This window comes from Akebia trifoliata, chromosome 14 (genome assembly GCF_017979445.1).
Source record: "Akebia trifoliata isolate Shusen 1 chromosome 14, ASM1797944v1, whole genome shotgun sequence".
Taxonomy (NCBI): Eukaryota; Viridiplantae; Streptophyta; class Magnoliopsida; order Ranunculales; family Lardizabalaceae; genus Akebia; species Akebia trifoliata.
Genome location: NC_141388.1, coordinates 7,926,986 through 7,939,688, shown reverse-complemented (window position 1 = coordinate 7,939,688; position 12,703 = coordinate 7,926,986). Strand labels below are relative to the sequence as shown.

Genomic DNA, 12,703 nt, shown 5'->3' with positions numbered 1-12,703 from the left:
AACTATACCGAGAAGATGAGAGGGTAGTTTGGGTTTTAAAAATATTATGAAGAGAGATGATGTCAAGCGACCCGTAAGAAAAGAAAAGTTTACAAAATAAATAATTAAGATACCGCCCAAAACTTAAGAATTATTTAGAAAGGAACCCCTATTGCAGGGCCTTTAAGTAATTTTCCCCCCAAAACTACTCTCTCACCCTTTTTATCTGGTTGTGGAATCATGTCACGTGCGCTCAAACTCCAACTCTCCAAGTCCAACAGAGACGGAAGTTTCGTCTCCCTCTCTCTCTCGTGAACTCGTGGTCTGTCGTGGAAGCTCCAATTGTTTGTCATCAACCAGCAAAGCATTAATTTATTTTATTATTATCGATCAAACGACGTATTTAAGTCGTCTCTCTCTACGTATCTCATTCACCATTATAAACCCTAACATCCTCTGTCCTTCGCGACTTTTCTGTAAATTGAGTGGGAAAAAAACAATTGATCTGAGTTAGAATCGAGATTTGGTAAAAAAATCCAATTTTTGGACTGATTTATCACGAAGAAATTTTCGATTTACACTATGAAAGAAGGTAAATCGGTTAAATTCAATCTTAAGCAGCAGCAGCAACAACAACAGAACGGTCACGTCTCCCCTTTCAAGTTCGCAAAATTGTTGGATCCCGATGCTTCTTGGGACAAGGTATCGATTTCTTTGTTTCTTTTATCGATTTCGTAAGTAATTCTTTCGGTTGATTTGTGTTTCCGTTGTTTTGTATCAATTTTTTTTTTTTTTTTTTTTTTTTTTTTTTGGGTTTCGAATTTAGTTTTTTATTTTTATTTTTTATTCTGCAATTTGATCTGTTTCGAGGATCTTAGGACTCTGCAGTGTATTTTAGTGTTGAAAATCATGAAGACTGGCCAAGATGACATTTTTTATTGGACTTATAATTAAAGAAAGTTAACAGTAACTGTTGTTTTTTCTTCAATGTTTGGGCTTGAAGACGAATGTTATTTGTCTCTCTCAATTTTGTTGGAAGTGTCATCTCCAAAAATTACTGAAGTCAAATTTCTGTTTTTTCCCCGTGTTTTGAGAATTATTAGTAGGGATTGAATCCATGACATCGAAGCTTTGTTAAGAGCGCCTTCAAATTGTTTTGGTGATTTTAAAATTTGATATCTTTTGGTGCAGGATCAATTGGGGGATGCTTTGCATTGGATTAGGCAAGTAGTAGCCCTCATATGTGGATTGATATGGGGTGCAGTTCCTGTAGTAGGGGCCATCTGGATCTTGGTGTAAGTTCAAATTGTGTCGAACTTCTTTAGCATTAGCATCTATTGAGTATGAGTCAAAAAGCACTACTCATTCTTTGCATGGAATTACATATGAGATCTCATTCCACATACTTTTTATGACATGTGCTTATTGAATGCTAATTAGTGTCTTGATTATATATTAATAGTGTAAAGACCATCCTTTATTGCTTTTTTTTAATGATTTAAGAGAAAGGTACTTAATTGCAATTATTTGTGTAAAGGCAACCCTTAGTTGCCCCATTTTAGTCCCAATGTCCTTTGTTGTTATATTTTTCTTTTTTCTTCCTTTTTGATCATCATCATCATCAAACCTTTATGCCAAAGATTTGAGGTAAATGAATCTTGTTCCTCCATTCTACTCTGTACAAAGCCACATCTTTTGTTATTGAAAGTGTGTTCGTATCTGCTTTCAAAATATTACCAAGTCTCTTTTTTTGTTAAGTAAATCTCTCTTTCAAAATATTCTCATTTTCAACAAATTTTTCTAAGTTTATATTTCTCCCAAACCATTTTCTTTAGGGAAAATTACTAAAAAAGAGTAAAAAAAATTAATTAATTATTTATTTTTTTGTTGCAAATTACAAAAAACAATTTAATACCCTAAACCGTTCAGCATTTTTTGAAATCGCTGGACTGTCCAGCGTTTTGCTCTCTCCTACGTCTTCTAATTACTTCGTGAGTTTGGCTGAGGTTATTTGCATTGTGAAAAGAAACACTTTCCTTACAACTTTGTAAGATTTCAAATCTTACTAAGAACCTTGAACTCAATGGATTACCAAATTGATAATCCAATACCATAGCCTCATAGATTTCATGGAAAAATTCAGATTCAATAAATAAATAAATAAAAATTTAAATGATTTTCTTGATCCAAAGTTTTAAAATTGGTGATTACCGAATTTTCACAAACTCCCAATTTTAAAATTAAAATGTAACAATATGTATATATATATTTTAAAGTTCATAGAATTTTGTCCTCTGCATCCCTTAGGCATCGATCATATTTTTGGATGCCACAAGGTGAGTTTAACGACCCTTAGTAAGTTTTCAAATCTTACTAAGTTAGTTAGGCTAGCTCCCCCTATCTATACTCAAATTTGAAAGAATCCTAACACTCTGGACAGTCCAGCAAATTGGAAACACGCTGAACAGTTCAGCGTGTTAAATCGTTTTTGGTAATTTGTTGAAAATTAATACTCTTTAAATAATTAGTTAAAAAATTTACCCTTTTTTTTTTATTTTATAATTTTCCCTTTTCTTTATTTTTAGTCTTAATTTTTTTTTTCACATGGATCGTTTTGTTCTGCGCTTGGTGAACTCCTTACCTCCTCTCAAGAGGACAAGAAAACAAAGTCCTACCTAAGTGACACACCAGAAGAGAGGTGAATGACAATAAATTTCCATGGGTGCCTTGTGGTCTGGATTGGAGGAAGTTTTTTGTACTTCATTATTTAAGTGTTTATCTCTGAGAAAAAAGACAAAAAAAGAGTAGATTTATATTCTCACATGGGTGCCTAGGGGAGTCATAAGGGTGAATCTACAAAACGAGTAACAAATTAGGTTGATTAGTTGCCAAATTTAGTAGGTATTCATTGCTTGCCAATTAATGAAGCTTCACAATAAATCTATGGTTTTAATTCACTCATGGGTCAGCTTGCATCTATCAGATTGTAAGTACTAACTGTTTGTTTTCCGTGGTAGGTTTATATGATTAAGTTGTGTGGTGTTGTTCTTTTCTAGTTTCCTCTTTGCTGAGCATTTAAGGTGGCATGATAAGATGTGATTGAGATTTAATTGAATGGAGAAAGATAGTTTTCTATGTTAGAGTATTAGGTATAATGCATTGTAATAAGGTGTACTGAGATTCACCACATCATTTCTATGGAGATTAGAATTATATTATTAGGGATTTTATTAGATTATGATTGATTCTGATTAGATTTGGATAAGATCTGTTGTATTTATTTTTCTATATAAATCCTATTAGGGTTGATTGTAATTCATCCAAAATCTAAAGAATCAATTGAGTCTTATTCTTCTTTATGGTATCAGAGCAATCCATTGATCTTCTGATAAAAATTTAAGATCTTGGTGTCCTTCGATAGGCGGCGCTGCTGTTGCTCGTCCGGTCAACCCTGTGGATCCGAATGCATGGGTGTCACACTCATTTTTTAAATTCTCTTACTAGAACTTCTTCAACTAACCTATAGCATTTAATCTGAGCCATCTACATCATCTTCCTTCCCCTACCACTCAGATCCTCTACTAAGCATATTTCGTCAAACACTTCATACCCATCAACCACTGTTACTTCCACTTAGATCGTTGTCCCACCATTTCTTTTTTTAGAAAAGAATAATTATTGATCTCGTCCATGGTGATCTAAATGGTTTGTACTTTTACCTATGGTAGTCATCTCCTTAGCATTGGCATTGCCATTCACCTGTGATAGAGCACCAGATGGAGTTTGTCAAAACCTGATTGTCCTTGCGATCTTTATCTTCTTGAAGAGTACATGTTTTGGAAATTGGTGAAAACTTGACTAATCGAGCAAACCTTTGCCTCTACATCAGCCTTAGATTGTTGGAAACCCAAACCTTTGTTCTGACACATTACTTTTTAAAATACTCTTAACAAAGATTTTATTTGGTGTATCTCACATGCACCAATCAGTTGTGTCTTTGTGTTTTAATCCCAAATATCTAGCCTATCATGTCATACAACAATCCTAATGTTTAGCCCCATATGATTGAACCAAAGCCTAATTATTATTTGGTCCAACACTCAATTCAGTTCCTACCTTTGTTCTATTAGAGGATCTATTTTGTTCATCCGCCTTATAGATAAATGGTGTCAAGCCCTTGCCAACATCCTAGATTGTGATTGTGGAAGACATTCTTGATGAGTAAGTGTTTTGTGCATCTCACATGCACTAATCCTATTTCCTTTTCAGTGTAAGAAGATTCCGAAAAAACAAAAATGCTTATGGTTTTATACGAACCAAAGCATCATTATTACCCTAGAACCTACGAATCCCCATTGATCAGGTTCTTTTTCATTATTGGCCCAAAAGCCTCGGAATCCTAGGGATCAAGCTTCTTTTGGCCCAAAATCATGTCTTTTTTATGAGCCTCTGAATCCTTTGTGATCAAGCTCATAATGGCCCATTCTCACTTTTTGTGATTTTGTCAGGTTTCGGTCTAGCCTAAACCAATCATGGCCTACTCAAGGCCTAGTTGAGTTGAGCTATTTGCTCCACCTTTTCTATCACAATCAATCACGTTGGTTGCATCTTTGTTCTTGGGCAAACAATTTACATTTGGCGAAGAAAAATGGATTTCAATCGATTCTTCATCGACGACACGGATCTGGCGAAAGCAGTTCATATCTTACCAGACGAAGAAGGTAGATTCAAGGGTTCAGATTTTATCAAACTCACATCGATCTTCAATTTTCATGATCTTGAGGGAGGGTGTTAGAGTATTGGGTATAATCCATTGTAATAAGCTGTACTGAGATTCACCACATCATTTCTATGAAGATTAGAATCATATTATTAGAGATTTGATTAGATTATGATTGATTCTGATTAGATTTGGATCAGATCTGTTGGATTTGTTTTTCTATATAAATCCTATCCGGGTAGATTGTAATTCATCCAAAATCAAGAGAATCAATTGAGTCTTATTCTTCTTTATTCTATTCTTGAAAAAGACTATGGTTTTGGAAGTTGATGGAGACTGGTTATCGATTTGTCGGTTCTCAAAGGAGGAGTTCTATTTATAACATATATCTGATCTTCAATTGTAAGTGGTACCATATTAAAGTAATGTCAGAAGGAATATTTTAGTTCAGATGAATAGTAAGTATCAATTTATTTGAATTTAAGAGTTTAGACTACCACTTCATTAATTATGCCTGTAGATGAGTGCAACAAGTTCAATCAATACCTTCAATGAAACCATACTTTTTAATCAAACTCAGCATCGCGAGTGTATTCTTAGATGCTTCGAATCAGTATCGAGTGTGAAGTCTAGGGAAAGGCTTGATGCTTGGTATTGAGGGAAAAAAGAGCTTTATGAGGAGATGAGTGAAGTGATGAGGTGTAGAAAGGGTTTTCTTCTTCCTTATTTTTGGGGTTCTAGGAATCCTTTTTCGGTCTTGTAGGAATCTGATGGTTGAGAGATTTGCATAAAAAAAATGAGTTTAGAAACTTGAATTTCCATCCTGACAATGGTGGATTATCCTTTTTATATCTACATTTTTTTTTGTGCTAAATTCTTTTTATATCTACTGGAAGTGTTTTTTTCCTTGTACAAATGATTCCTGTATTTTCCAATAAGCTTAGTCCAAGCAAACCAAGATATCATATTAGAAGGATCAGGATAGGGCATTGGTTCCATTGGATGAACTATAGTAGTTTTTTTTTTTTTTTTTGCATGACCTAAGAGAATGGGTAAGGAAGATGGTTTCAGAGATGTAACGGTGAAGGTGACTTGATGGACAGCATTCATGTTAAATTGTTAATTATGGTTGCAAAAATAATATTTGGAGTTGGGATTTATTTAGGGATGGAGGATTGAGATTCTTTCCTGAAATCAGTGTCTAAAGTTTATTTTAGCTTATCTAGATTGTTTCTCACATTTTTTCTTGTATGCTCATCATAACAATGTAATTTCCCTTTCTTTTCCTTGCTTCATGATACTTCCAGTGTCTATCCTTTGTTACTTCTCTCTCAAAAGCAGCTTTTTGCTGTTAACGAGGGTTGCAGGAACCAGAAATAATTATGAAGCTTCTTTAGCTTTAATTTTCTTTGTTGAGGAAGCTGAGTGATGGAGAGTGACATCAGCTGCTGGTAGTATTGTAGTGGCAGAGAGTCCCGATTATGGATTTAAATCTTAGAATTGCCATGTACATTAACTTTATTTGCTCAAACTATGATAGACTGCCAATTTAAAATATTAAATTACACATCTACGTGAATCCCAATCTGCATGAGATGTTCTCTATGATCTGCTGCACTCCAAGGGGTGGGTGAAAATTCACGGGGACAAACAAATTTTGTGGGAGACAATTGTAGCTTTTGCACTGCTTTAGAACTAGGGGTGTATCTTCATTATGATATTGGGTGTCTCTTCATGTTAGTACTTTGAGTTTCATATCCCATTCTATTTGCAAACTGTTGTTTTATATTATTAAGACTCCTTTGTTTTAATTAGGGAATAAGAGGTGAACTTATTGAAGGAAAAATAAAATAAAAAACACCTCCTCTAATTGTTGGTTGCTAGACTTAGGCTCATTATCTTATCTTTTGGGAAATTAAATTAAACAACTCTATATCTGGATTAACATTACATAGAATTCTATTAAGAGGCAACCAATGTATTCTTAGTAAGGAAGCTGACAAAGCAGCAGCCCTTCTTTTTGTTCTCTGCACATTTACATCAATTGAAAGTAACTGGCCACATTCATCGTTGCAAAACCTTTTACATCTTCAAGGTAAGCTGGTTATTTGAGCTGTCTCTGTCCCAAATCTATAGGTATGTTTCGAGGGAATCAAATGACCCAATTTCAAAAGATATCTACTTAAAAATTTTCATGTCAAGCAAAATAAATAGAAAACAAGAAGGATTTGACTCTCCTTTCATCTTCTTAAGAAGCTCTGTTAGTCTGATTCCTATATTTACTAAGTAACATGAGATGTTACGGGAGACTTGATACACAACCAAATATTTTGCTTCTGCATTTCATTTAAGATTCTTGGTAATAAACATGTACTCTGTAAAATTTCTACTACCCCCCCCCCCCCCCCCCCCCGTTAAGTGGTATTTCATTTCTTGTTAGGGCTAAGTTGGGTTGTATAAGAATGGATGTTTAATTTTTTTTTGCTAAGCTTTACATTCCTTCACGAGGCTGGTAAGTATAAGATTGGCACTTGTTAATAAATAATCACATGTAAAGTACATGATATTGCTTACCTTGTCTTCGCCTTGCACCTTTTTGCAATGTTATGTGAAACATCCATAGTAAGGGTTCTCTCAATTGTCTTTAATATTCTTAGTTTTTTTGTTCTGGACATAATGGAATGGAGGGATTGGATTCATTAGCCGATCCCAAAATCTTTGGGAGAAGGCTTTGTTGTCGTTTCTTCTTGGTAGAATTTTTGATAATCTAACAGTTCTTATTTTGGTTTCTAGATTCCTGGCCCTATCATCTGGGATTGTTTATGGGTATTATGCGATAATACTAAAGATCGATGAAGAAGATTTTGGAGGTCATGGAGCTCTTCTTCAAGAGGGACTCTTTGCTTCTTTAACTCTCTTTCTGGTACTTAATTACACTCTGTTATTTTGAACCCTTATTTTATTTTGATTTTTAATCAGAACCTATCTTTATAGAACCAAGGAGTCAACGCTGGTTTGATAAAAAATCTTTTTTGTCTTTTGTCTGTCTTGCAGCTTGCGTGGATTCTAGTATACAGCTTGGCACACTTCTAATTGGGTAGCTTTTGCTGACTAGGATGCCATTTTCTCAGTTAGAATTTTGTTTCAAGTTCTATTGCATTAAATTTGAATGATTTGTTTGGGTAAGCATTCGTGGCTTATGCCAGAAAAAAACAGTGATGAACCTTACATTCAACGGCATTGTTATGAGTTTTCCATTTTCTTATTCGTTGTGCAATATCAAACTGCATGGTCTTACATCCGTTTGACAATCTGGTTCTGATGATACGGTATTGGAATAATTGGAGAGGTGCAGTTCGTATATCGATTTGTGAATTTAGGGGTGATTTTGTCAGTTTGTTAGATGTACAAACTCAGAAGGTTGTTACCTTCAAATTTTTCATTATGTGAACTCTGATCTTACTTTTACATCTTTTGATTCATTAACCATTCAACCATTTTTTGCTACTCGGTCTGAATTCCAGATAATTCGTCTGGACAATGATGCATGACCATCCTAGTGCTCAATGTGCATTTTAGTCTCATCCTCAAGGAATCCATGCTGGTCGGTTAAAGACCTAAACAGGGGGTTTCAACTCTAGAGACATTTTCTCTACTCAAAATTAAATCAAACCATTAATAAAAAAGAACATCCTTATCGTCAAGGGAGTATCACAAAGATTTAGGGTCGGTTAAACGAATGTGGGTCAAACAAATTATGTTCCTCCACTCCACTTTGCCTAGAACCACCAAAGTGTTTATATTTGTTTTTACCATCTCCATCTATGTTATTTTGGGTCTTCATCTCTCTCTTTTTTAGAATCTTCAACTTGAATATTCTTAACCTAGTAACAAAAAATCAACTATTATTGTAGATATTTCTCGTGCAATGTCTTGGTTCTGATCAAACTCAAGGAAGGAATAAGGATATCCCATTACAAGTTAACTACTCTTTTATAGATGAGTCGTGCTGGAGTAACCTCAAGATTGGACCTCATATCACACATCTTGACATTAAAGTGGATAGGAAACATAGATTTTTTTCACTCGTATCTTGAAGAAAAGCATCTATGGTTCCCACTTCCCTTACACTTTCATGTCAGGGTGTGCGATGTGAGGTCTAATCTTGAGGTCACTTCAGCATTATTCGTTATAGATATTTCTAGACTAATCTCTTGATTCTAATCGAATTCAATTAAGTATGTCCTATTACAATTCAGCAGTGGCATATGCATAAGCACACGTACTAGAAAAATTGGGATTTATGTTAATTTTTTATCATTAATTTAAGTAATTATTTTAGAAGTTTTGAATAAATAGTCTAATTTTGAATAAGTAATTATAAGGGTATTTTTGCAATTTAAAATATTGGTTGGGGTGATTTCGAATTTGCATGACACATATCTTATTATAATATTGAAGATTAGAGGAGTACTTTTGTAATTTTAATAAATTAACTTTGCATCAGATCCTAATCTCATTATAACATTGAAGATTAGCAATATATTTTTGTAAACAAATTAGCTATCTGACAATCTTATTTGTTTGACCCAAATAGACCCTAATAATGATTAATGAAGTTTAAATGTATTAGGGGCATGTTTGAAAGAAAATTTTGGTGTCAACAACCCTCTAATCCGTTTTCTCTCATTAGAACAGTAAAATATACTAACGAGTTTCTCTATTATCACAATTAAATCCTAATTTATCCAGAATGTTAATCTTCAGAATTTACTTTAGTAACAAAGTAGAAATTTAATACGGTGTAAATGACATTTACCAAAATGTAATTTTAATACAAAAACACTCCCATCTTATGTGTAGGATGAGTGTGCCATAGCGTACATGGTCCTCCTCCATCAGACCACCTAATGAATATTGCTCATGTGTACGCCTTATTTCCCTGCAATTATCGTTCATGTCAAGAAGAAACCTCTAGTTCGAGTCCCCCGTCAGTCTCGACCTAGCATCCAAAGAATTCATCAAGTCCTCAACGAGCAACTTGGAATTTATGTTCTCAGACTCCTATTCAAATAAACTCGATCTAATTCTGTTTGAGCCACTTTGAAGAACTCATAAGATGATCTTAACCAAATAATGACCGCTATAGGTACCTCAATGATCATGGAGTCGTCCACGTTAACAAACTATATTCAACGTGAAATATGACATTCTGGGTCCTGTCGAACTGCAGCTTTGAAACTCAATTTTAATCCCACTCACATTATCAAGATGGTTGTTACCAATATTCAAAGCCTGATATCAAATTACTTGCTTGCTTGGTCCACTAGTTCCACAAAGCACCCAACATAGCCAGTTTATACACTTAACCTTGGTGTAGCACATCTATAGCTGCATCACCAATAATCCCCACACGAACAAGAACCGCCCTTAAAATGGTGGAACCGGCTACGGTCCCTGACCACTATCTCTCTTTCAAAAATCCTTGAAATGAGCTTTATAGCAGAGTGGCAATCAACACAAACCCGCAAGTTCTTAACGATCCTTAAGGGATCTCCTTTATGAGTAGCAATAAGCCCAAAGGCAATGGCCAACTTCTCACTATGGAAAAACAGTGCCTTCTCTTTTTCCTCGTCTTCCACATCAAAGAACACCTCGCTTGTGCTCACTACGTGGCCTGCCATCCTTAACTGCTTGGAGATCTCATTTATCATCTTGTAAATTTCCTTGGATCGAGGGTGGATCTTCTCCTCTACTCCAAACTCATGAATCTCTCCATTGATCTCAATGGAGCTACACCCAGGTAGTTTACCAATCCCTTTCACTCTCATCAAATCCCTCACCTTGGAGACATCATCCCATCTTCCCGCATTAGCATATATATTGGACATAGTTGTTAAGTAACCCCCATCTTCAAGATCAAGTTCAATTAAGTGTTTGATGGCACACTCTGCGAGCTCAACATTACCATGGATTTTGCAAGCATTGAGTAAGGCACCCCAGACTCCGGTGTGCGGCACCAAAGGCATGGCTTGAATGAATGTATAGGCTTCATCCAACAAACCCGCACGACCGAGGAGGTCAACCATGCACCCATAGTGCTCTATCTTGGGTGTGAGACCAAACTCTTGACACATAGTATTAAAACAATTCCTCCCCTCATCTACCAATCCCGCATGACTACATGCACTCAACACTCCAATCATCGTAATTTCATTGGCCATCACATCTTCATCTAGCATTCGATAAAAGAACTCCAAGGCCTTTTTACTTTGCCCGTTCATGGAGAAACCCATGATCATTGCATTCCAAGCCACAACATCTCGACTTGGTATGCAATCAAAAACACATTGAGCACTTTCTAGTGCTCCACATTTCGAATACATGTCCACAAGAGCAGTCCCCACAATAACATTCAAACTGATTCGGTTTCTATCGATGTAAGAATGTGTCCATCTCCCTGTATCCAATGCTCCAACTTGAGCACAAGCAGAAAGAATGCTCACTAATGTCACCGTGTTAGGCTTTACATTCTCTCTTTGCATCCGATGGAAGAGACCCATAGCTTCATTAATCCTCTTATTCTGAACAAGCCCACCAACAACCGAATTCCAAGACACCACATCTCTCTTGGGCATCTCTTCGAAAAATCGAAGCATGGCTTCTGTTTCGTCGTATTTCACATAACCACCCAACAATGTATTATAAGTCAATAAATCCTTAGTTGGCGCTTGATCAAAAAGCATCCTAGCAACTCTAATATCCCCAATTTTCACATACCCAGCTATCATCGTGTTCCATGCTATAAGATCCTTTACCGGCATCTCCTCAAAGATTTGCTTCGCCATCTTCATATCGCTGTGGCATTGATTCACATAACACGACATAATAGCAGTCCACGAAACCGTATCTTTCACAGGCATTTCATCGAAAATTAGTTGGGCAACACACGTATCTCCGAAACTCGCATAAAATTCAATCAAACTTGTCGCAACGAAAATGTCGATTTCGAGACAAATCTTGACCAATTGCCCATGAACCCATTGACCTGTATGAAGATCCTGAGAATCAGAACAAGCTCTGATGACAAAAGGAAAGGTGAAATGATCAGGTGGTATCCCTTGAGCCCTCATTCGATGGAAGAACACAAGGGCTTTATTGGGTTCTTGATTCTGCTGAAACCCTCTGATGATAGTGTTCCAAACAAAGGAGTTTGGTTCGAGCATTTGGTCAAATACCTGGTTTGCATAACCCATAGTCCCAAGTGTAGCGCAGCGAGCCAAAAAGTTTCCTACAGCGAAACTGCTTTGGTGCAGCCCAGTTCTTATCAGGCAGACATGGAGGGTCTTTAAACCATTTAAGGTTTTGGTGGGTTTCTTTAACAGAGACAGCGCGAGTTGCTTCTCCACTTCTGCCAACGATTTCAGAAACCCCATCCATTTGAGTTTCCCAAACGTGCCTTCTCCCAGTTTGAAGGCTGTCTTTGAACGGTCTGTGATTAATACACGTGTCCTGTTACCATCGTTGCATCATCCTTCTACATGCAAATTGGTGAAATGAGGAAGTACCCAATCGGAGCTCATCTCAAAAATGGGTGTAGATAGTTAAGAAAAAGCCCGGTCCATGAATATGGACAAGTTAAGTAGGGCTGTTAATGGATCGGGTCCGGAGCGAATCGGAGTTGAATTGGTATCGATCCAATAAGTATCAGATCCAGGGACTGATTCAATAAGTATTGGATCGGGTTTTATCAAAACTCAATATTAAGGTCCAAAACCGATCCATTTACAATCGCAGAATCAGGCAAAATCCGATTTTATATACAAAATTTAAATAGATTCATACATCTCAATAAATGTATAATATAATTTATATACTTTCTAACATATTATTGGATCGGGACATGGTTGATCCAGATCCGATCCAATAAGATCTCGAACCGAAACCTTATTGGATCAGATACTTATTGAAATCCAAAACATCGATCCAAACCCAAAGTTATTG

General features: G+C 36.0%; 1 protein-coding gene and 1 pseudogene across 1 annotated transcript; one reads left to right on the top strand and one right to left on the bottom strand.

Moving 5' to 3' along the window:
- The first annotated feature begins 233 nt into the window (after window positions 1-233).
- LOC147385978 (Rab5-interacting family protein) lies at window positions 234-8,167 on the top strand. Its single transcript, XM_086422444.1, has 4 exons — window positions 234-681; window positions 1,171-1,274; window positions 7,493-7,622; window positions 7,754-8,167. The coding sequence occupies exons 1-4, from the start codon at window positions 562-564 to the stop codon at window positions 7,790-7,792; spliced, it is 393 nt and encodes a 130-aa protein (XP_086278570.1). The 5' UTR covers window positions 234-561; the 3' UTR covers window positions 7,793-8,167.
- A 1,015-nt stretch (window positions 8,168-9,182) lies between these two features.
- Window positions 9,183-12,299, bottom strand: LOC147385977 (pentatricopeptide repeat-containing protein At2g29760, chloroplastic pseudogene; annotated as a pseudogene).
- Window positions 12,300-12,703: the final 404 nt, after the last annotated feature.

Bases quoted from the DNA above. Each gene is read 5' to 3' on its own strand.
- LOC147385978 (XM_086422444.1), top strand. From the start codon at position 562: ATGAAAGAAGGTAAATCGGTTAAATTCAATCTTAAGCAGCAGCAGCAA. The intron at 1,275-7,492 runs GTAAGTTCAAAT...TTTGGTTTCTAG, and splicing joins GGGGCCATCTGGATCTTGGT to ATTCCTGGCCCTATCATCTG. The intron at 7,623-7,753 runs GTACTTAATTAC...TCTGTCTTGCAG, and splicing joins CTTCTTTAACTCTCTTTCTG to CTTGCGTGGATTCTAGTATA.